General features: G+C 42.9%; 1 protein-coding gene across 3 annotated transcripts; it reads right to left on the reverse strand.

Annotated features, from left to right (window-relative positions):
- Positions 1-7810: 7810 nt before the first annotated feature.
- Positions 7811-20605, reverse strand: vegfab (vascular endothelial growth factor Ab). Of its 3 annotated transcripts, XM_068753428.1 has the most exons (8): positions 19808-20605; positions 18028-18070; positions 17068-17264; positions 16470-16546; positions 14384-14416; positions 12003-12065; positions 10361-10504; positions 7811-9713 (listed from the first exon to the last, which is right to left on the reverse strand). In XM_068753428.1, the coding sequence occupies exons 1-8, from the start codon at positions 20024-20026 to the stop codon at positions 9692-9694; spliced, it is 798 nt and encodes a 265-aa protein (XP_068609529.1). In that variant the 5' UTR covers positions 20027-20605; the 3' UTR covers positions 7811-9691. The 3 variants fall into 3 exon arrangements, with proteins under 3 accessions (XP_068609529.1, XP_068609530.1, XP_068609531.1); XM_068753429.1 differs by lacking the exon at positions 12003-12065; XM_068753430.1 differs by lacking the exons at positions 7811-9713; positions 12003-12065 and having other exon boundaries at positions 10410-10504; positions 16474-16546.
- Positions 20606-24618: the final 4013 nt, after the last annotated feature.

Here is a 24618-nt window from a genome sequence, read left to right on the forward strand (position 1 = left end):
AGATTTGAGCAAGATATTGTGTATAAGAAATTTTAACATCTTAATGAAATCTCATTTCAACATTTAAGTCTTCAACAGAGCTCTTCTGTGGCGTAGATGGAACATCCAGTAATAAATAAAATACTTTTGTCACTTTGGATTGTGACTTTGGATTTTGACAAGTGAATCTTGTCAAAACTATTTCATATTTATATTTTGTTTATATTAATGATCACTTAAGAAGTGGGGGGGTCTAAGAATAGCTACTGAGTTAATTTTTTTTTAATTCAGCACAATGAGAAAATTGCAGCGGTCTTTAAAATCATTTAACATTTGATCACGTATTACAAATGAGTGTGGTTTAAATTTCAAAATGTACATTTCCTACGTGAAAGTTTGTACTTTTGTATTTTTTACTCTTATATTCAGGTAAAAAAAATGTGAAGAGGTGGAATTAGCATGTGGCGTAGCAAATGCTTTGGGATATTGCGTGCACTGATGTGTTTTCACTTTGGGATCTTATTCCACTTGCGATAAAAGCCATGTGAAAATGTAAAGTTCGCACGTGAAAAGCCCATTTTCACACAGTCACAAGCTTGAACCTAAGATTCTTTCAAACATTCCTTACATTTAAAGCAGGAATTCTGATGGAAGCCATGGGACCTTTATCTAAAGCCGTAGGGCCCTGTGCTTAGTAAACTATGTCAGCCATTCATCCATTATGTTTAGTTAAATACTTCTGTTAAAATATTTGTTTAAATATAAATTATTGCTGTGTTAGGCTTACAACTAGAAACAATTTTATCAGGTCATTTAGCTATTTCAAATATTCATAAGTACACATATCTCAGCTCAGTCAATCCTTTATCTTATCTGGAGGTGAGTTTCTGTACTTCTGCAACTGAAGACGTACCCAACAGTGAACCGCATTCCAGCACAGTCAGCGAACTACCAGAGAGATACTAGCGAGAGCAGTATGCCAGACGGATGGAGGGTCGGCTCATTATGGGAAAAGGAGACGCTGCACAGCATGTTTGTTGTCTTGTGTAGCCGAAGCCAGTAAAATGTTCCGGTCTAAGTTTGTTGTCATTTGGAGGCGAAAAAATACAAAACGATATCTGTGTCAATCCTTGGGAAATGAGGAATGAGAGGAAAGAGATATAAATAAAAGAAGATGGGAGAGGAGATAGCAAATTGAAAGCATCATCTTAGACTTAATGACTGCAGGAAAAAAGGTTTGACCCTCGTGACAGAGCAGAATCACACAAGCCTTGCATCACGGGACAGCGTGCGCTGTCAAACACGACAGACACGAGAGACACGCTGGGAAACGCATCCTCTTTAAGGAGTTACCTCGAAAATAGACGCCACTGTTATTAGAGAGAAGGCGCCCTGAAGGAAAGATAAGCGATGATCACATCATATATCAGATCTATGTTTTCATAAGGCACCTCGTGTAGGAGGCCACGCATAGTTTAAAGGTAGATTTACTCTTGGCCGCTCGACATATCTGAGCTAACAGTTGTACGAAATTCCAGCCTGCTGCAGAAAAAAAGCCTTCTCCATGGTAAACCCTGTGGAACCCCTGTCCCACATCTGTTTAAATCGCAACAATTGTCCCACTGTCTCTTAAGTTTATTGTTTCCTGTCCTATAGAAAAATCAAAAATCTTGAATGAATGCTTTCTTGAACCAAAGAGAGACTGATAAACTGAGAAGGGGAACAAAACAGTCCTGCATGTGTTGTCCGCCTGGTCGGTAATCTCTACAAGTACACAAACACGCAAACACCGGGACCGCGAGAAGGCTTCCCGTTTCCCCGAATGGTAATACTGTGCTAATGAGTGTAATCTGGACTGCACCCATGTGACGGGTGAATGGGTGCAGCCAGGCTGGCAAGATGACAACCAACCAGCTGACTCTGTGCAACAATAAGCACTGCACAGATGTTTGGAGTTATTTTGAAGTTATGCAAATCGGCTGTGAAATATTCTGCTTCTGAACCAGGTTCGAAGGCAGTTTGTCTAAAAATGATCAAATTCCCTCTCTCTTGCATTAATTCACATAAAAGCACAGAGAAGAATGGCTGCAGCAGCGATTCCCCATCAGCTCTCCCTTCCTCCAATCCGTCTGATTGTTATCCCCCCCCGCCCCCTGCTCAATTAGTGTCTTTTCCACCCTGCTCCACTGATCCCTCTTTAAACTGATTTCACTCTTACTCCCATTCCCTCCCTCCTTCCCTCCTTGGTCTCCTGCCTCATGACTCATGGAGGATATTGTTTAGTGTTACAATCAGTCAGAAACCTGGGTAAATATAGATCTGGAGGTTCAAAGGCATGGTACGTGTGAGTGTGCACATAGAGTACATGCCAACACTGCAGTTCAGGGAGTGGTTTCTGCAGCGTTGTCAATTCTCGGTGTGAGCTGATTTACCTGCCAGGGAGCACGTCGCCTTCCTCAGGTCTTAACGCTGGTAGAACCTTTAATCCCATCTCAATTGTTCTGCATTTTTTCCTCAATCCTTCTGGTCTCAGAGTGTTTATAAATCTGCACCCCCCCTGTAAGCTGGCATTTTAAATCTTCATTATATTAGCCAAAACCGAAAAGAGATCGAATCAGTTCCTCACATGGCCACAAATGTGAAAATTCGATTAGCAAAAATATCTGTAAATCATGCGCTATGGATGCTCTGGATACGCTTCAGTTATCCCTGCCATGAAGGAGGGAAGAGGGTGCACGCACATCTTGTGAATGCCCCCCCCCCCCAGTTGTGATGTCACGACATGTTTCAATACTTGACTTGATTACAGAACTACGCAAACTAAGCAGAATTGACTGGATGGTTTAATTGAGCAGTTTTTGGGTTAGTAATGACCCAAAACCACCAAATATTAGTGTCGAAACATGGGAAAAGTTTTTTCATAATATGTCCCCATTAATGTGTTTTTTTGCTGAGTAAAAGTTCAAGTGAATTAAATTTCAGAAGCAGATTTTTTTTTTAGGAAAGTTAAACACTTGTACCAGTAATACTTTATTAATGTCTCACATGGCAGAACTACCGTACATAAAGATAACTGAACAAATAAAAGAAAACATAAAATAATCAAGAAAGGTTTCTATTTATATTTCATGAGCATTTGCATTGGACATTAGTGACTTGATTAGTGGCAGCTGAGTGGAATTGCATTTTTATCTTGTGGTTTTGAGGTTTTGTCACTCTCACACCACAATGAGTCATTTGCAGGATTGCGTCATCGTTGAGCAGCAGAAGGCTGCAGACTTCATTCACCTTTTTCCAGTCGCGGGTAAGAAAAACACGCAGTCATATAAATTCTAAATCACCCTATTCTCGTTATAACCTGCCGCAAGACGCATGACAAGAAACTGTCCAATGTCCAAATGTCAAGTCATAAATGATAAGTATCTCAGACTGTAATTGAAATCAAGTGTAGTAAATATAACAGCCCACCGATGTAATAAAATATTATAACCATGTACGTAATAATCTGATAACCACTCACATAACAAATTATGATAATAATAGGATGTTACTATTGGGTTAACCTTATTTTTGCCGAATTCAATATTGTGATTCTTTCACATCAATCACATGATTTTTGAAACCAGGAATTGATCAGAATCATATTTGGTACACTTACATTCACATAATCAACACGTACCTTTAATACACATCATCATAAATCTACTGAAACAACAGCCCAAACTGATACTGAATCAGTTTAGCTGACCTGCTGGATTGGCAGTTAACTTGCTCACTGGGTTCTGCATTCCTAGTAAATCACAGATTTGATGGTTTATAACATTCCTGTAGGCGTGGGGGGCGGGGGGCACACAATTTACAAGGATTATGTGGTGTGCTTTATATTTAGGCATGCCGATAAGGAGCATGAGTCAGGGAGAGCAGAGCGGACAATTAAAGATCGAAAAACCGCAACTTAATCTCTAATCATAAGGGTTAGATTTGGTCTGGGGGGGCCTAGAGATCAGCTACCGCTGTGGTTTCACTGAGCAAGGCTAAGACATGCTCTCTGTTTCCCCCGGAGGGCCACAGGTAGGCAAGTAATTTGAGTAACTGGTAACGCGAACACAAGCCGAGAACAAAATACCCAGTGCCCAGTGGTCACACTCCAGCAGCATGCTGCTCAGAAAGGTTCCTTCCCCTTCAAAGTAGAACTTGTGGTTTAAACGGTCTTGTAAAGCAGCTGACCATGCAACCCAGGTACCAAAATATGAAACGTGTTCCAGGGATTCTTTTTGCTTCAATTTCATTTCATTTCATTTCATTTTCTAACCGCTTATTCCGTTATCGGGTCGCGGGCCAAGCTGGGGCCAATCCCAGCAGTCAATGGGCGAGAGGCAGGGGACACCCTGGACAAGCCGCCAGTTCATCGCAGGGCAACACAGAGACATACAACCAGCCACACACACACTCACACCTACGGACAATTTAGCGTCACCAATCAGCCTAGGCTGCATGTTTTTTTGGTGGTGGGAGGAAGCCGGAGAACCCGGTGAGAACCCACGCAGACACGGGGAGAACATGCAAACTCCTCACAGAATGGCCACAAGCCGGAGACGAACCCGCGACCATCTCGCTGTGAGGCAACAGCGCTTACCACTGCGCCACCGAGCCGCCTTGCTTCAATTAAAAGTCTCTATAAAAAAAAATGACTGGGTTCCTCAAAACTTCATTGTGGTTAGATATAGCCAACAGGAGCGCTGGCCTGATGCTGCAGGCGATCCAGTCCAGGTTACATTTCACTCATTCTAATGAGGCATGCGGCATTGCTTCTCAAAGCAGGTGGCTGTATGGCCTTGGTCACCTCATAGGTTAGCCCCAGCTTAATGGTTACCTGAGAGACAACTCACCATTGCAAGACATGTCTTTCAGGACATTTGCATAATGATTTACAAATGCAAAGAGGAGAGTAGCAGGGCGGCAGTGCGGATGCTGCTACTGTTGAGTCGGAGACTAGCAATGCAGGAAAGCTGTAGAGTTGATCTCCGTGGACTGGAATCATGATATCGTTGAATCAACACAATAAACTGTATTTTTCCAAAATGAAATAACATGACATTGGTTTGCCTAGAAATCAGTTTTTTTTTTTACACTGTATGAATGCAAGAAAATATGTTTATAAGAGTCACTGTCTGGATTATGTTCACTTCGATAAATACCAACAGAAGAACCGAGACAAACTTAGACTTTAACCTGATGAATGTGATTCGTGCTCTGTAAGTAATTGTTTTTTTTTTTATATGCTATGTGTACTGTTAATATTTTATGATCATGCCACATATAAACAGATGTCATTACTTATTGTGTGCTTCATTTAAATATTTTTTTGGTGCTCATTTTTATTTTTCAGTACTGCTGCATCAGTTTAACTTGACATCGTGGTTACTGATAACCTCTTATTACTTACTTAGCTACTGTTAATTGCGATTCATTCAAGGCAGGATACATTTGTCCAGAAACAACAAAGGCAAAAAATACAAGTTAATGAGAAGAAAACAAAACTCTGTCCTCATCCACCGATGATTTTATTTCATTTTTGCTAACATCAGCCTGGTCTGCAGACTTTTTTTGCACATTACCGGTAACTACAACCGAACTCTCCTTCATTTACCTGGCGTCAACAAATTGTGTAAGATTGCCACCAATTAATCCGATTATTTGTTTGTTTTTCATTATGGCCATAATGTAACCATTGCTACAAGGATGTATTTTGAAATTATGCAAACTATTTTGATAAAAAGCAGAGTTGCTTGCACCACTGAGATGAGGGTGGTGGAAACACCACACATGCAAGAGAAGCAATGCAGGTTGCTTTTGCTGCTAGACGTAGCATATGATCAGAATCAGAACCAGAAATCTTTACTAATCCCAGAGGGAAATTCTTTAATGTTACTGTGTGCACTGAGGAACACTTAGAATTTGCACTGCTATAGTGTATGATACATTTTATAACTTTACACAATGGTCCCCAGACTACTGATTTAATTGTAGGACAGCAATAACAGCTGAAATATGTAAACGTTAATACAATATAATATAATCCTGCAGTAGCTCCTCCCTGCCTCAGTATCTCCATCACAGTGTTCTTCATCAGTCACGTTTACGGCACCTCTTCCTACTCTACATCTTCCCTGTTGATCTTTCACTTCCTAGCTTTTTTCATTGTCCCCTTTTACTGCTCACTCTGCTCTCTTTGCTCAAGGATCTTTGCGGTAAGACCTTATCGCAGCTACCTGGCATCCGGGCATCAATGATTAGCTAAGGTTAATGGCGCGTCCGTGTGTATTTGTGCTTGCTGAGTGGGGAAACTGTCTCTGAACAGGTAGTGGTGACACGCTGGAATGGAAAGTCATTGATTTGGGCAGAAATTAGACAGAAATGGCATCAAACAAACCTGGAAGCCTAATTTAGAAAATGATTAAAGCCCTCTGCAATGTCGAAGCTGCCTACCAAACACCAATAATAGATCAAATGAACAATGAACAAGACTGCATGCGCTTCTTTAAGTTTAAAATTCTACTGATTAAGGGCAAATTAATCACTTCCTGCTATTAACTGATATCACATTATTGTGAAAGTGGCCACCAGTCACTTGTTTCCAACATAACAATACTTTCAGGTTATTCTCTTGTCTACTTGTTGGGTCTTAGTGCTACATTTCGCACAGATGAATATTAGATTGCGTTAACAAGTGAAAGAGTGTCGCTGTCACTATGTTCAGTAGTTACCTACTCTGGCTATTGTTGGCTAATGTTTCTTGCTGGTCAATATGTTCTCATATAAAGCTACAAGCCTTCGTATTCCAGGTCACCAGTTGTGAAATAATGTTTCTGTCATGCAACGGCCATCACTCAGTAAAATAAACGAATGCTTGAAAGCTATGATGGACGTGAGTCCTGGTTTGAATTCAGCATGGAATTAATGTGAATGCATGCATTATGTTATTAAAGTGAGAATTCAGAGATTAAAGTAATTAGTTGAACTTTTTTCCGGATTAAAATAATAATAATAATAATTTTTTTTAACTTCTGATTGGCGTCTAAATGGGCAAATTGGACATGACAGCCTTTGGAAGGTGTTTCAGTTACAGGCATGAGATCCATACAATTGTGTTTTGTTTTGAGAAGAACACAACGCACATTATCGGGATTTTGCCTAAAGTCATAGAATTGGTCCTTGTTCATCAAAAGGATGTCCTCATCTCAGATTACAATCCCCCCCCACCCCAGGGAGAACATAGAAACTCGAACCCGGTACCGTCTTGCTGTTAGACGACAGCGCTACCCACTCCGCCACCTGTCTTCCTTTAACTATTTTAGATATTGTACAGAAAAAACAGACTTCTGAAAAAGAGCATATATAAGAAGGCATGATATTGGATATTTTAACTATCCAAAAACAACCCCCCCCCCCCACACACACACTCCAGTGTGGATATTAATGTTAGCCAGCATTAGCCTACCATATGATGATTCAAATAGAGTAATGAGAGTTTTACATAACATAGAATTGCTGCAAAGAACCTTTGGCAGATAGCTCAGTGCCGGAGGGCAACCTTTGAGGCATCATTGGATGGAAACATCAAAACAAAGACCTACGTGACCAAAGTGGCTAATTCTGCTCTATCGTTCTCCTTTTTAATCTGAACAGATTATTGTGTTACGTAAAAGCTTTGGCAACTGCAAAATGTTTTTGTTCACATTGTAAGACCTCACTCGGGATCAGAGCAGGCGGCCCTTCAGCGCTCCTGCAGGGCCGCCTGCAGATAACAGAGGAAATTATTACACACTGCTTCAAAGTGTCATTTTATTCATACGGATGAATATCTGTCTGTGCGGCATGAAAAGCGTGAGCCGCATTTCTCTGATATGCGTCCTTTCAGATTACATTCTGCGGGGATTCTTACTCAATGTGTGACCATCAACTTGGCACCCAGAAATATATATTGAATTCATGTCGCCTAATGAAATCTCTTGAAAACACAGCATTCATTCACAACACAGCAACCTTTTCCTTATTTTATATATAAAAAAAACAATATAATCTTAAAATAAATATGCTTTGCTGTTTTACATAGACACATAACACATGTTAATAGTGATGAGGAAACAATGAGAACTAATAATAATGAGGGATCTACGACTGATGGCAGGAAGGATGCAGACGGCTATCTCGATTTAAAATGTTGGTGGCGCTGGGGTAGCGCAGGCTGAGCTGCTAGCAGTAGTTTATTTGGATTTGCATCTTGCAGAAAGGACAAAACACAGGTCCGCTACTTACTTAAATACTTAAATACAAGTTACTAACACCTACACACAGATGTCCACTTGGGCAAATGCACATGAACACAGTCGTACGCACGCACATGTACACAAACACACAGTTACACGCATGTTAGACTCAACAAAGCACCCATGCCCTTAGATGTGAGGGGGACGAAAAATCCAGAGGAGAGGTCATCAGCACACCGGAACAAAGGATCCATATTGGGAATGTTAATTCTTTTTGATTGATTTTTTTCTTTTTGTGTTGTAGAAAAGCACAAAGAGTCTTCATGATGAGAGTAGCCATCAGTGACCTTACAGTTGGGCGGAGAAAGGACAGCTATGGGTACATAACACTGCATATATAAATAGACCGAATTAAATATGGGTAGAAGACTGAATACTGAAAAATACTCTATAACATTATAAATTATCTAGAATGGACTATGGCATAAAGGCATATTTAGTATTTACAAGTTCGAAGAATAATATATGCGATCAATAAATTCTGTATTAAGGTTTAACAACTAGTAAAAAAAAAAAAACTACTTTAACAATCCCCTCTCCGGAAAAACGGAAACAAAATAATTTAAAAAGCACTCGAAAGATTTCTCAGTACATTTCGTGAGGCACAGTTTTTCAAATGGAATCAAACTACAGTATAGGATGTTTTCAGTGGTTTTCATGTAGGGAATAGCAAAACATTCAATGCATATGTTGATAACCAGTATCCCTTTAAAAGTGTATGGCACTCCAGAGTCTCTTCTCTTGCAAGCTGATCACAATATTCTTATTGTGTAAGTCCAGGTCAGTCCTGCAATCAATGTCCTCGCGGCAAAGGAAGCAATATTTTTGATATGAAGCGTTCCATCAGCTGTTCCGGCTGTCCTGCCTCATCGGCATTGAGGATGATCCATCCATTGGATTTGAAACGAGTGCGCTCCTCTTCTGCCTCGCTCACTGTTTCTAGCAGTTAAATATACTTTAGATTGAGAGGTTTTGCAATTTATGATTGACACACAACCACAGTAGACTCACATCCAGTGAAGTAATTGCATACAATGAATGGACAACAAGACTACACCTGCATCATAAGCCTGTTAGAAATGCAAAACCACATGGCGGCTATTGGGTTTTTTTGTCAAAAGATGGATTTAGTTATTTGTTTCCTTAGCAGCATAACAAGTCTGTACTCTGTATTCATTTTTTTTTTTTACCATGGTCTATATACACACACAGATATACAGTGGGTGGAAACATCAGTTCAGTCTGTCGCTTTGTTCTCTCTCTGTCCACGGGGAATGCTTTCCACAGAAAAGACGCGCTTACAGTTCAAAGGTCAAAGTGCTGTGCGGAGAAATATCTCGAGAATATTCCTTCATCTGGTACATCTGGCGCTCCCACCGCTCTCATCTCCTTGGCTTCTCACATCTAAATAAGAGGAAGAGAATAAATAATCATTAGAACGTGGACTTTTTCCACCAATAAGAAAAAGAAAACGAGCTGTGGACGGCCGTGTTTGGGTTTGTCAGTATCTATTTGGACGCGTCTTCGTGTCCAGATGTCCAATATGTACTCTCCTTTTAACTCCGTTTTGGTCGTCATGGAAATATCTGGCTCTTTGGCCATTAAACGTTCCACAATGTTGATCAAATAGTCTTACTTAAGCCCCATTTGCACTGCATAGTACCAGCTCTACTTGGCTTTCCATTTTTGCATTCCCATTTGCAGGAAAGTACCTGATAGTCCTTTTTGGGGGGGGGGGGGGGGGGTATGTGTTACTTGTAGTTCCAAGTAAGCCGAGCAGATGCTAAAAGGTCACGTGATACACTGTGTGAATCCACGTCGAGTCAAGCTGAGCCGGTTCTGTGCAGAGGAAACGTGGCTACTCCACGCTTGCTAACACATTTGGTAGTATTCAAAGGGTGTGCCAGAGCTTTTGGATGAAATACAGCGGGTGAACCCAGAAGAAGTGTTATCTATTTCCAAACCCTACAAAAAAAAACCTTTTTGATTTCCTATTTGAACACAATTTGGTCTGGAAGCAAGTGGTTCCACTTTGACTCGACAGCACCTACTTGCAGGTCCTCTCGTTGAGCTCTAGCTGACGTTCTTTGCAGGATTCATCTGTGTATTTGCAGGAGCACCGGCACGTCGCTGGATCCTGCGCGAACAAGCGTCTTCTCCTCTCTGTGCAGTGATCGCAACATGGTTCACAAAGACTGGACATAAACAGAGGTGGAGAGGAAGAGAGAGAGGGGGGGGGGGGGAGAGTCGGATTATCAAAGTGTACAAGTGCCGCTCGTATATGAAAGGCCGTTCTCAGCTCAGCCCTTTCAAGTGCTCCAGTTTGCGCTCCCAAACCTCAGCCCGACAAGCAGCACTGCATGTGGCAGCTGGGTCGGGTCGCACACAGGTTCCCACTGAGCAGGCAAACGTCCAAGCAGTAAAATCACCCTCCCCACGCCCTCCTTCATTGATTGGACTGCTCACCAAATGCCTTGTTTGCGTTAGACATGCAAAGTGTGGCTTGATTCATGCAACGCAAAATGTCACATATTGACTTTTGATTGGCAGTTGTTCAGTGACACGACGACGCTGACACGCATTCTTACAAATGGTCAAGGCTTGATAAAGAAGGAAGTATTTCATTTTATTTAGTGAAAGATGAAGACTGCATTTCCCACAGACATACAATAGATTCAGCACGAAAGCTGAAAGTGGCTGAAAAGACATTTCTTATATAGCAGGGAGGTGAAAATGGACAAACGGCGACTCATGAAGTCCATATTCAAATGCAGAAATGAACACAAAGACATGGATGCGTTCACAATATGAGCACTGCAGAAACGAGATAATCTTTCTTTATTTATTTTTTTAGATTAGATACCGTTGCTCTTCAGAGACAAGAAAAAGAGACACACAAAACAAGACTTGCCCCCTGACAAAAAAAACCAAAGAAAAAAACACGCACACAAAAAACAAAAACAAGGAAACAGATAGCCATCACTCGTATCTTTACATTACATAGAGTACCAGCATTATGCACAGGACAGTGAAGCCTGTTGGTGAAGATGAAAAGAGCAAAGGCTTGGGTACGAGACACAGCAAAGCAGCGCAGACTCAACACTGAACCCAGGCCTGCGATTACAATCCTGGTGATCCCACCACAGATAGCAGGACAGTACGAACCAGTCTGCCGAGCCATGCTGGCGGAGCTGCGATCTGTTTCAGTACAAGGTTCAAGTTACAGCTAAAAGCCGGCGCCTTCAGTCCAGCATCGCAAAACAAGATATTTGGCCAGAATTTAGGGGCAACTCTTTAACCAGTTTTCATAATTTGCTGCTCCGTCTCATCTCGACGACGGACATCCTTGCCAACATGGCTGGTGCAGTTAGGCGAGCTGAATTATGGGTAATCTTTATGAGGTGATGTATGACTGGTGAGTCTGCTATACGTCCCCTGGCTATCGCTGTTATATCTGGCTAAAGCGTTGTTAGCGAAACTCTTTAGCAAATACAAACTATTCTGAGTTTGTGGAACAGCGCTGACGAGACAAAGTTAGGACAACACACGGAAGCGACATGCTAACTGCTGTGGCGAATGGGCAAATCACATGGTGCAAATTAAAAAGGGCAAATGAGCTCCTCCCAAATGAGTTTAATTATGAGAAGCGCAACACTCAGGTGCAGGTAGGTGGAGAAGGCCGAGCTGACATACGCATCGTGAATTGTTTTGTCACGGTTTTTCTTTCGTTTTCTCTTTTGGCCTTTCCGGGATTTTCTGCAAGAGAAAGAGGAAAACAACGCAGAGAGATGCCTGAGAGACATTGACTGGTGTGATGAGGAAGTGGCTGGTGATCGGTAAAACTAACAGTCAATCCTCATTTATTCAAATTTATAAAATCTTAATTGTATGTTTTTTTTTTTTTTAAAAAAGGTATCAGGCAGTGTTCCCATGAGGATGTGTAATAAATCTATAATGTGTTGTCCAATCAGAGTTGATTTTATGTACTGTAATTGCAGGGATTTTAAAATGAAGGAAGCAATGAGATGCATCCTGATCCACAAAGCATGTAAAAACCTGCTTTGTACTACTTTTTTTCTTTTTTTCAAACAGAACAATGACTTAGACTTGGCCGAATGTTCCAATTCCACATGGATCAAGTGAGGACAATGAACTTGGAACTTACTGCATCTTTCAGCTTATCTGGATCAACTCTTCGTGGCTGATTCAACTTGTTTCAGACCACAGCACAATGAGAACAATTTGGAAAGCACACACCTGGAGTTTCACAGGTGTGAGTGTTCAAATACTGTTGACGCATTTTAGTGTGAATTCATTCCACACATTTCTGCTCTATAAAATGAGATACTCACATACTGCAATATACAGTAAGTGCATTTTGCATTGGCGTAAAGCAGAAATGAATATTAATATGTACACGATACATCTGAGGATCAGTCTGCATTTGTGACCTCAGCACTCCATGTGCATATTTGATCCATTCTTGGATCACATGCACTGTTCCCTGTGATAATCCTCAGACATATACAATCAAAGATTTAAAGATTTGTATTATATAATCCAGGGGTGCAGAGCTCACAAATATCATGATGTCTGACAAGAATAATAAAATGTCTTCCTGTTGAAATATGAACATTAAATCCAACATTGACACAGACTGTCCTGCTCGGATCGTTTTTTTACTTGGTTAGAATCGATATCAGATTTGCTGTGAGGGCCAGATGCAACCAGCTCACTGGAAATATTGGATTAAGTGTTGATGTTGCCCAGAGACGTAACTCCAGTATACAGTCCTATGAGGCCGTGCTAAACGCTAACATCACCTAGCAGAGCATACGCTCACATGCAATGATCACGCGGTGACGTTTCATAGCTATGACGTCAGCTTAGTCAAGCTTGCTGGCATGTTAACATTTGCAAATTAGCAATAAATACAAATGACAGCAAAGGCTGATGGGAGTGTTAGTTTTTGCAGATATCTTTTTTTTTATGATTAATCCTCTGCTGACCATGGATGTGCATTTTTACCAATCGTCATGACAATCCCACTGACTGAGGTCACAAATGTGCAGTGTCAGACCCAGCTGGGATTTGATGACGCATTCAATGCCATTTCAAGGTCAATTCCCAGAAACCAGGAAGAAGCAAAAGTTGATTTTAGAAATGCAGACACTGTGCTCAGATTCAATGTAGACTCGGTTGACGGTTCAGTTTCACAGCCTCAGCAGAAGGATTCATCCTGAGATCCCTGGCAACCAATCACCTCTACGAGGTCAGCGGCCAACATGAAGGAACGACAGCATCAGGAGTTGGATGACCCCGAGTCCGTCACTTTGTAGTAGCTCGACACCAAACACGGGCTCATAAACAGTTAAGGCAAGGTTAAAGAGGCGCCCTCAAAACCGTTATCTATATGACAGATGGCCTGACATAAAACAAAAATACAACCAACAACCACCCTGCGGTTCACAGAGGGGGGGGGGGATTAAAGTGTTCAAATGACCCGCAGAACACCGACGTCTGATGCTCAGGAAGGATACGGCACTTAAGCAAGACCCGTAAAAACAGAAGTTTAACAGAACACCGTTATCTAGATCAGGGAGACCAGCAACGAGAGCAAATGGAGTTTTAAGTGTGACGTAAACAGTGAAGAGGAGAGAAGAGGAATGCAAAGAGGAGATAGAAAAGGGAGGAAAGGTGTAAAGGGCATGAAAAGGAAGGGTGAGCGCCGCATCAAGTGTCACTCATTCATCTGGATGGATTAGGATGGCATTCCTCATGTTTCTCACCGGCGAGCTACACGCTATACTTGTGTGTCCCTGAGAAAAGCATTGTTGACGAGAGTTTTGTGTTTGACTGTGGTACAAAATGTCAAGACAGAGGAAACGAAGGATGAGAATGAACAACAGATCAGCGGAGTTTGGACGGGAGAGAGAGCCTGAGAGAGGCAGAAGACAGAGAGAGAGAGAGAGAGAGTTTGTTTGCAAAGCTAAACAGGAAAAAGATCAAATTCCAAGTCCTCATTGTTTCCCCTGAAAAACTCAATCTCCACGCCGAAAGCATGCTGTACTCACTTTTCTTTCTGTTCTTTCACTTCTTTCTTTACCCTGAAAAGTAGGAACAAAACAGCACAGCGTTAGATCACCGCACGCTGCTTCCTGGTAAACAAACACCTATCAAGATCTCCAGAGGCTCATTATCAGCATGTGCGGGCTCTCGCCAAGCTTCGCCGATCGTCTTACATCATCGTCCTTTACCAGAAAATGTGATCAAACTGGCTTTCGCTTTCAAACGAATTCACAAATTACACAGATTTGCTGGGAAATAAGGCAGCACGAACACACACACACACACACACACACGCCACAATAGACAGGCACACACAGGGGTGTGTGTTCACCGATGTTGCCCTCAAACGCGGCTGCAATACGCAGGCAGCCGTGCTTGTTTCATTTCTCTTGGTGTAAAAAAAAAAAAAATGTCCTGCTGATCTAAAGAGCAATAGCAAATTGAATTTCATTCAAAAAGGTGACGGACATCTGTGTCTGCATCATATACATCTATCAGAAGATGAATTAAACTCACTGCTGCACAAACAGAGCTAAACATACTGAATCCGATCCATGAAGTGAACAATCAGCAGCTTTAACAGCAGATTTCACTTGATCATAATAAACTGAGTAAGAGTAAGAATTTCTGTGTTTTCTTTATTTCCTTTTCCCTGACTGTTTAGAAACATTCCAAACTGCCATGTTGATCTTTAAATTGAGTAGAGACAGATTAGAAATGCATAAAAAAAAAATCCAGTACTCAATAGAGCCTCTAAAGTTTTCCCCGCTCACCCTAAAGGCTTATGGGTAACAGCTAGATCGTTTTAAGGCGGCAACAGAAAGCAGCCAGTTCAGGGAGACATTTCTTTCTACTCGTTATATATTTATTCAAGTTAACTTATATATATATTTTTAGATGAATGTGCTAGTTTTTTAGGCAGACATTCATGCAAACTCCAAACAGAAAGGTCTCCGGTCGGGATTCGAGCCCAGAACATTCTTGCTGTGAGGCAACAGCCATAATCACCGCTCCACCAAGCTTCTAACCAAAAGGAGTCTTTACAAAAAAAAAAAAAAAAAAAAAAAAGACACCCGCCTTCAGAACAAAGCGGCAGCAGGCGTCTGTCTACACAAGCACAGGCAGGACAGACTGAGGAAATTCAACTGGAAGCAAGTTTCCTAATTACTTTTAATTGGACGGAATTAATCTAAATCAAGGGCAGTATACTGCAGAATTAATTAGAAAGGAGAAGTAGGACTGAACATTACGATCTATTAATCCAAGACAGATTTAAACATGCAGTATTGAGAAGAGGTCAGAACCAGCCCCCCCCCCCCTCACAGACAGTGTGGTCCAGCATCACTGAGACGAATATTTCAGATATGATAGCTCTGAAATGACAACCAAATGACAACCAAGATTGGTCTCCAGGCAGCGGCTTTCTCTCCCCTCTCTGTTTGCTTTCTTTCTAAATGTCCCATAAATGTGGGAGGATGATGCGTGCCCCCCCCCCCCCCCCCACTACGGTGTGCCACAGTTTAATAAGTCACGTCACTCAGCTCAAATCTCAGCAGTGATCTGATTCCAACAAAACAACACAAAGGAAAGTCTCCCGCTTCTAAAGCGTCCAACAGAAGTCCAGAACCAGTGACGAGACACGATGATATGAAGATTAAATATTTACTTTATTTATTTTTTTATTTTTTGGGGGGGGGGGAGGGGCATCCAATCATGTGCACCGCAGCAAAGCTCAACCCCCCAGTGAGGGAACATGCCAATAATGTATGATCCACATGGAGTTGCAACACTTTTCTTGGACGTTATCTGATTATATTAGCCGCCTATCATAACAGAAGACAGGACAAAAACAACAACATGCGAGACATAAGTCTAGAACTCTGTCTGCCGCTAGAAGGAGCCCCTTCATGCGACGAGAGGCTGTCAGGCTGTGGATCGATAATTAAAGCAAAACCGGCGCAGCTCATTTTAAGAACAGTGAAGTAAAAGGAAGCAACAAGGTAGACAACATGCTCTGCTACACAAAAATACACAGTGGCTAGTATTTCATTGACATTTGGTCTGCTGCAGTGTGTATTCAGGGGTTCTTACCTACACTCACATGCGCTGTGTTCTGTAAAACTCATATACACATCGTTCTCCTGCCTTCTGGGTTTTAGTCTTTTAATCTGAAAAACAGAGAAAGCGTCACAACTTTGAATGAGATCCATCGAGCTGCAGCATTCCTGAATCACAGGGATAGAGCAGAACGGCAGAGGACGATGAAGAGGAAGAGGAAGGGGAATGTCAAACAGTTCTGCATCCTCCATAGAGGAGGTGAAACATCACGTGTGTGTGTGTGTGTGTGTGTGGAGCAATGAGAACATTAAATAGAATTTCTGTTATTATACACAGTAATGAAATACATTTTCTCCCTTCCTTAGAAACTTTACTGTAAAGTTCAAAAAGATTTTGGCCCCTTAGTAATATAAAAAAACTCTATTTTTTTTTTAACTCTCAATGATTCAGAGGACAGACTGACTCGAGACAGGAGCGAATGTAAAAATCCCAAAATGCATTGCAGCAACTGGATTCTCGCTTGCCCTCGTAGGTCCTCTGGAGCCAATCAGAGGAGCGTTTGTGACACGCTTGTGTGACACGTGTGCAAAAAGAAACTGTTAAAGCGTTCACTCAAAACAATGGCGCTGACCTCCATTGTAACGTTGTAGCTCGACGTGGGCACGCACTGAAGCATCTCGTCGTTGCAGCAGCCGGCGCAGCGCGTCAACACCACGCAGGACGGGATGAAGATGTACTCCACCTCCTGAGGATACTCATCCAGAATCTCCACCAGCATTTCCCGAGGCTTACACAAGCTTTTGTTGAACACCTCCAGTAAGGGGATCACTGGGAGACAAGAATCACAGTGCAGAAGGGATGAGAAACGGCGAATGAAACAGTGCCGTGGCAATAAATATAATATAAATAAAGAATTATTCTACTGAGAAGCACGCAAGAAAAAGGAGACGAAGCCCCCTGAACACACGATCATTGAACTTCCCATCAGGAATAACATCTGTAGGTAATTGCTGTACATGAGCATCACTCTACTTTTATAGATCCACTTCGACCCCACTATGATTCAGATCACCTAAAGCTGCACAATAACAGCCCCCCCCCCCTCTAGCACGCATGTGGAAGTTACCCCCACAGAGGCAGACAACCTCTAAATCTCACCAAGACTCTGAATCCACCCTGATCCGGACCTACAGGGCCTGAATGATATCATGAAGTTCAGTTTCTTGATAATCCAAATTATTTGGCAACGTAGGGATTGAGCAAAATGACAAGGTGGGCCAAGAGGGTGAAATTCCATTCTCTAAATTGAGGTCAGGTCATCATAACCTTTCCCCGTCTTAATTTCAAACAAGAATGCAAAGCGACAGAGAAGTGCTGAGATTTACTGCTGAAAATGATTTCATTTGTTATAAACGAGACTCTGGGGAGACGAATGTGAACAGGCTCAAACTGTGCAGTTTGTCCACCAGGGGGCGATAAATTCATTTCAAAGCCGAGGTGGATCTCAAAGCAGCGCTTCTCTATTTGGATGCATGCCAGCAAGGGAGCCCGGCGTGGACTGGATTCCCACGGTGCCCCGCGGGATTCCTACCTTCATGTGGACTTCTCTCTGTTTCTTTCGGTATGTGAGCACTCTGTAAGCAAAAAAAAAAAAAAAAAAAAGAGGCAACTATTAGCTACAGTAGGTTGTGCAAGAAGCAAAGAATAGAAAAGAAGAAGAAAAAAAAACACTGCCAACGGCTTTAATTTAATTATCCTCAGTTGCGCAAAAATAATTATTTGGATTTTGACATTTCTGTTAAACGCTGCCCAAATATGACCCCCCCTCCCCCATTATATATCTAAACTCGTCTTAACTGAGTATAGAGGGCAAGTAACGCTCAAATGCTCATACTGCCACCTATAAGCAGCTAAAATAACTATTTACGCAGTTGCTTTAATGTAATTCTTCTAACTTTTATCTAAGCTTCCTCGCCTGTACAATAATAATAATAATAATAATAATACGTATTTTTTTTATTATTTTATAGGCTATGCGGAAATAAAAACACGAGGCACAGACGCTGAGCTGAATTCTACCCAATCAGGACAAAACATCAACTCTGTAAACCTTTAAATGTCTGTATTGACACTGGGCGACGCAGTGGCCATGACCCCCCCCCCCCCCCCTCACAGGGGGGCAGCTGGCTGTCACCACACCAGTTTGCCCACAGAAGATACGGGCAACTTTCCATTCGTGCGCTCATTACGCACGGCTCATTTTTCCGTTTATCTACGTGCGCAGAGACGTGAACTCCCCCCGCCCCCCTCTCACTAAAAAGCGCGCGCGCGCATCACGCAATGCCTCGCCAATATTGCGTGAGACCTAAATCTTGTCTCGTAACACCGACTTGTTCTCTGTGAAAAACTTTCATCCAGTCCCTGCTGAACGGTGGGAGGGAGGAGGCAGACTCCGCCCATTTCTTGTGGCGTGAGACCCCCCCCAGCCCTCCAAACACACTGTTTTATTAATGGAGGGTGTCAAGCTGCGAACAGCGGCCTCTAAAGCGAGTGATGATAGGCCGGCTGCGGGAGCGTTGATTGGGCGGATTCAGCTGCCATTAAAGGGACACTTAGTTACATAAACACGCTGCTGGTCCCGAATATCTGTTAACACGCGCGTTAAGATGCTCCAGGTGGGGGGGGGGGGGGGGGGGGGGGGGGTTATTATTGGGTTATTATTAGAAATATTATATCACAGCCTCCTATCCTCCCGATTCGTTTTTTTCCCACCTTGAAACCTTTGCGCAAAGCCTCAGAGCGCAGCGTGCTGATTAATGATTATATGGCCGGCGAGTTACAGCGCAATGTCAAAGCAGCCATTAAAAGTCTCCAGCGCGCCGGATTGGTCTGTAAAGTAGAACTCCGTGATTTTGAAGTTGAATTTATACGTTCCAGTGTGAAAAAGCAGCGCTTTCCTTTCCTTCACACAGGAGCGGATTAAATCTCTTTCGTTTTCCAAAAAAAGTGAACCGAGTTCCGGATGGAGCCGCTGAGGCTTTAAAAAGCGGCCAACAGTCACCCAGCGTCATTGTTTCAAAATCATCACACGCTGTAATTACATCACAAAAAAAAAAAAGCGCACAAGCTGCGAGCGTGACGGTGAGATCCTATAGTTTAGGCTTTGCGTAACAGCTGCGTAAAACCTCCCCAAGAGCCATTAAACCTTCCAGTTCTGTTCAAACATGAACAATGACCTCGCTAAAGCAAAAGGCAAGGGCGACGCTCCACGCGTCCACGCGCACGCGGATGAGCTCGCTGCGTTTCTGAGTCCGACAGATTAGATTTAGTCTCTCTCTCTCTCTCTCTCTCTTTGCGCTCTTCAGACTCACCTTGACAGCTGACAGCGTCAAAATCAATAGTGTCAAACTGTCAATAATGTTCATGATGTTGGAAATCCAATCCAAAGACCAGGCGACGTTTTTAAAAATCCAAGAGTTGTTGTCGAACAGCAACAAGTAGAGCAACACAACCGGTGCGGCTACAACTCCTCTAAATAAACGTGTGCAGGTTGTAAAGACAAATCCATGTTGGTCCCGGGCGCGGCGCATATACAGTCCTCTGCGGCGGAAACGTCTCCTCCTTTTCAACTGTTACCGATGATTTTCAGGATGTCCAGAAACACGAGAATCCAGGACGCATGGCATCTCACATTGTTCCGGAGCGGACCTTTATTTCCTTGCGAGGGGATAGCATTCCACATTACAGAGGTAATCCCATGCTCCTCACGCCGGCCGCGTCTCCGAGCGTCTGGCCATTTGAATCTTGTGCCCTCCTCCTGCGCGCAACTTGAACCCGCTGACCAGGTTTAGTGGAGTGAGAGATTCTCGTGGCACCAAACTTTGACTATATGCGCCGTGGGTTGGTTGTTTTAAATCCCCCCCCCCTGTCACTGCGCACTCGGCGGCTCAGCTCTCCCCTGCTCGGACTTGGACTCATCCACCTCCCTCGTTTCTCCAAAGTGCAGCAGTGAGCGTTGCGCGCCGACCAGCCTACTAACGCCGGCGGCCCGGGGACGTGGATGATTGGTGGATCATTAAAATATAGTAGGTGTGTCCTGCGTGGCCTGATACACGCACAGCACTCACTGGTGCGCTCTGGAAGTCGCTTTATAAACTTTCTGCCTCTGAACGGCGGCTCGTGTGACCGCAGACGGAGCCGCTCTATTTATATGCGTCATAATTTGAGGATAATAAAATGATGGCATCGTTTTGTGGTATTTTATACTCGAGCCGCCGGTTGGGAAAAAAAAAAAAAAAAAAAAAGGTTCTCTGTTGCAATGCGCTGGATCCGTTTCATCACCTCCACATGCCGTTTACCGGACTTTAAAACGCCCAATCAAATAGCAGCAGATCAGAGAGAGTGCGCGTCATCGAGCGCTTTATTCTCACCTCGTATTGATTAAGTTCATTCTGGATGAGGAAACAGCGCATTCTGACCTTGGGATGCTCATCTCGCGTGATTTGTGGTTAAAAATCTCCATTTCGATAAAAGTGATATAAAATAACAAGGTAGCTCTAAACGGGGGGGGGGGGGGGGCGACTAGGTTCTTATTTCTATGATGATTTAAGGGCGCGTGTTGTAATCTGTGCGCTGTGGGGAGAGTCTGTGTTCCGGGACACGTAACGCGTAACGTGCGCGTCTGCTGCCTTCAGCTTCCGTGCGCCGGCAGACGCACGGGAGACGTCGCAGTCTCAGAGTCAGACTGCGTGAGGAGTCGCCGGTCGGTGCGGGCCTGCACGCGCACACTCATGGAAAGTAGGATTATGTGCGTCGTGACTTCCTCCTCGTCATCATCTCCCTGACGCAGGATGAGGTTTCTGCGTGACGTCGCGGTCATATCCTGGTCACGCGTTTTTTGTTTTTGTTTTTTTTAAACAGGCAACAGCTGAAGACGTTGACGCGAAGAGCAAAGGAGGAGGAATTTTTTTTTGGAGTTAAATTCAAAATAATAATTATAATAATATTTGTATATGTATTCTGAATGGGACTATTGTTGATGATGACGACATTGGCAGGCCCGCAGGTCAGTGGCGGTGAGCTAAATGAATGACTTGCTGTGGGATAAAGAGACGCTTGGAACGGTCAATTATAAATGGAACGTAAGGAAGAAGAAACAAAAGTATTTATACAAATGGCCACAAGTAAAATTCAAATGCAAACATTATGAGCTTCCCAGAACGTCCCCGTCAGTGTTATATTATTACACTATTATATCTTAACAGAATCACTTTATCTAAGAGGCTGACAAAGAGCTCACTTAAAGCCAGTACATGTTCACTCGACAGGAATATATTCCCATCCACCCCAATATGTGTTATATGTTATATGTTTTTGTTCTTATTGCTGTTAAAAAGGTGGCATACAGTGAAAGGATAATACAAGCCCACTTTTATGTTTTTTTTTTTTTTTAATATGTGTTTATGTTTTAATAAATGTTGAAAAACTGCAAGGATATATCTCAGATGTTGTCTCGGATATACAATCTGTAATATGTAAGATTATTCTCTTTGACAGGTGATTTTAATATTAATTTGACAATATTTTTGGACCATGTTTGTGCTTGTGACAGCGCCATAGTAAGTAGCACCCTCTGCCGGACCATCAGGCCACTACAGGGTTACTGCTAGTCTGCCTCCAGCACATCGACAGGTTGAGAGACACCGAGGAAGTGAGTTGATAAGTGTGTAATAACATAACTTGGCAGCAATGTGTCTGACACAATAAGGCTTGCTTGCTAGAACTCATACCTGTCTGTAAATATAAATGGAATGGGAGTGGGGGGACAATGAGACTTAACAACAGAGAGATTTGAGGCACGATGGAGCAAGAAAGAGGAGAGGCAGAGTGATAGTTAAGGAGAAAGAGAGCTTTCATGAGGAGGAGTCGTCTGTCCTGTAAACGGATCTGTCCTGAGAGGAGTTCCTCTGCTCGGTAGCATCCGCAGGTTAATTGAAGAATAACACTTGGGTTCATTAGCAGTGTCACCAAGCTCCTGTTTCTGCTGACTCAGAGTGTGTGTGTGTGTGTGTGCACACGGCTTGGAAAAGTTTAGTGCACGTATCCCCAGTTTGTGCTGACTACATGCAGATACATGCATAAACACACACACACGAAAGTAGTCCTTTCCTGAAAGCACAGCAAACAGCCCCCCCTGCATCGATGTGCACAGTGAAGGAAGGCAGGGTGATTCATGTTTGTGGGCAAAGTTACGGTGCAATAATACAAGAAATACTTCTCAGCAGGAATATTAATACATTACATATTTAAGATGCATTCCCATAGCTGAGCTTGGTAATACATGCATTGTATATCCTTTTCAATGGCCTTAATGTGAACCGGCAGCAGCGAGCCTCATCAGTGACTTCGTCCAGCTCTCCTACGGGACGATTGGAGTGTTGACATCACCAACTAACTAACTGAAAGGATTTCAATTTTTGATGATGAATTTTGGAACTACGTCGAGAAGGCACGTCTCCAGCTTGCATGTCCAGATGTCATTCGGGCACAGGTGTGGACATGGAGGACAAACTCATCCTAGCTGGATGTGGAAACAACCTTGTGTGTCAGATGAGGGTTATCTCCATCCACGTTATCCGCCTTGCAGGTCACGGGTCTAATGGAGCCTATCGCAGTACACCCCGGATGAGACGCCAGCTCATGCACACACACACACACTCTCACCTACGGCCAATTTCGATGCGTTAAGTTCATCTAAATTGCATGTTTTTGGAGGTGAAAGGAAACCAGAGAACACACGCAGACACGGGGGAGAACATACAAACTCGGCACAGAAAGGAATCGAACCCGGAACCTTTATGCTGTGAGGCAACAGCGCCACCTACTGCAGCACCATGCCGTCCAGCGATAATCCTGTCATTTAAGAACAGAAGAAACACAACTGAAAAACTGAAGATGAAAAACAAAACTGTGCAAGAATGTGGGTGTCCCGGTAAGGCTCAGTGTGAGCTGATTGCAATGGACCAACCTTATAACACAAAGACATAAAAGCTCAATCACTTTAGTTCTATATCATAATGTGCCTAAATCTTTAAAACAAATGCAATAAAAAATCTTTTTTACATGCACACCTCCAGGGCGCCACATGAGCATGTCTGAAATTTCACTGGATTCTGTGTAGAGGTTTTGTAGGCGATGTGGGTAGACCATATGGAAAATGGTAACCCTATGCACCCTATGGGTGGGGGGGGGGGGCTAAATATTGTATTCTTAGGATTTTATTGTTTCATTTTTGTGGTTTGTGTTGCAATTACATGGCGTCTTGTTTTAAGTGAATTTTGGTGGTGCAACATAAGTATCAAAAACTTGGGAAGTGGCTTCATCTTTGCTTTATAGTGCTTAAACACGCACACACACACACACACACACACACTTTTGCCTGAAAGGGAAAAATCTCCATCAGTTGTTAAACCATGTGAGCATGGATGAAAGTCACATTGTTTTACTGTATATTGTAACAGACACATTCCATTCTCAAATGCCTAATGGCTGACTGCCACGCTCTTTTATCACCTGGCACACAATTACACGTTTTTCTTCCTTTCTGTTCCTTTTCCTCCTTCCCGCTTTGCACACTCCCGATTGTAAGACTTCCACCTCTTGGTATGTGTTCACGAGAGCGATTGATTGGCACACCAAGGTGCTTCTGACCGACTTATCCGAGTCGGCCTCTTCACCAATCTTATATAAATTGTAAGGAATTAACCTTCACTGCGTGCCCCGATCATGCATTCTGATAACATTTGCTGCTGAACTCCACGTGACGGAGCTGCATACGTGTTTGCACACTTAAACAATTCCCGCAGGCCCGCAGCATCAACAAGACGTATTGACGTGACCTGAGCCGTGCAGATGGTGTTTTGGGGGCCACAAACAAGACCCGTCATGCAAATGCAGATGCGCCTGTCATGGCAGACATTAAATTAAAATGCGTCATTCACTTGGAAATGATTAGATTACGACTCCTTGAAGAATCTTTGCATCGTATTAAATGTGCAGCTCTTTCTGTCTTCGTTAACATTTGCTGCATGTCCTCCCATTCCCTACAGAAAACGCCGGACGGCCTCTTGGACTCCACGCAGCACAGACGGCCTCGCTCACTCCTGATAGCAGCAGTATAAAT

Source organism: Brachionichthys hirsutus, chromosome 20 (genome assembly GCF_040956055.1).
Source record: "Brachionichthys hirsutus isolate HB-005 chromosome 20, CSIRO-AGI_Bhir_v1, whole genome shotgun sequence".
NCBI classification, from domain to species: Eukaryota; Metazoa; Chordata; class Actinopteri; order Lophiiformes; family Brachionichthyidae; genus Brachionichthys; species Brachionichthys hirsutus.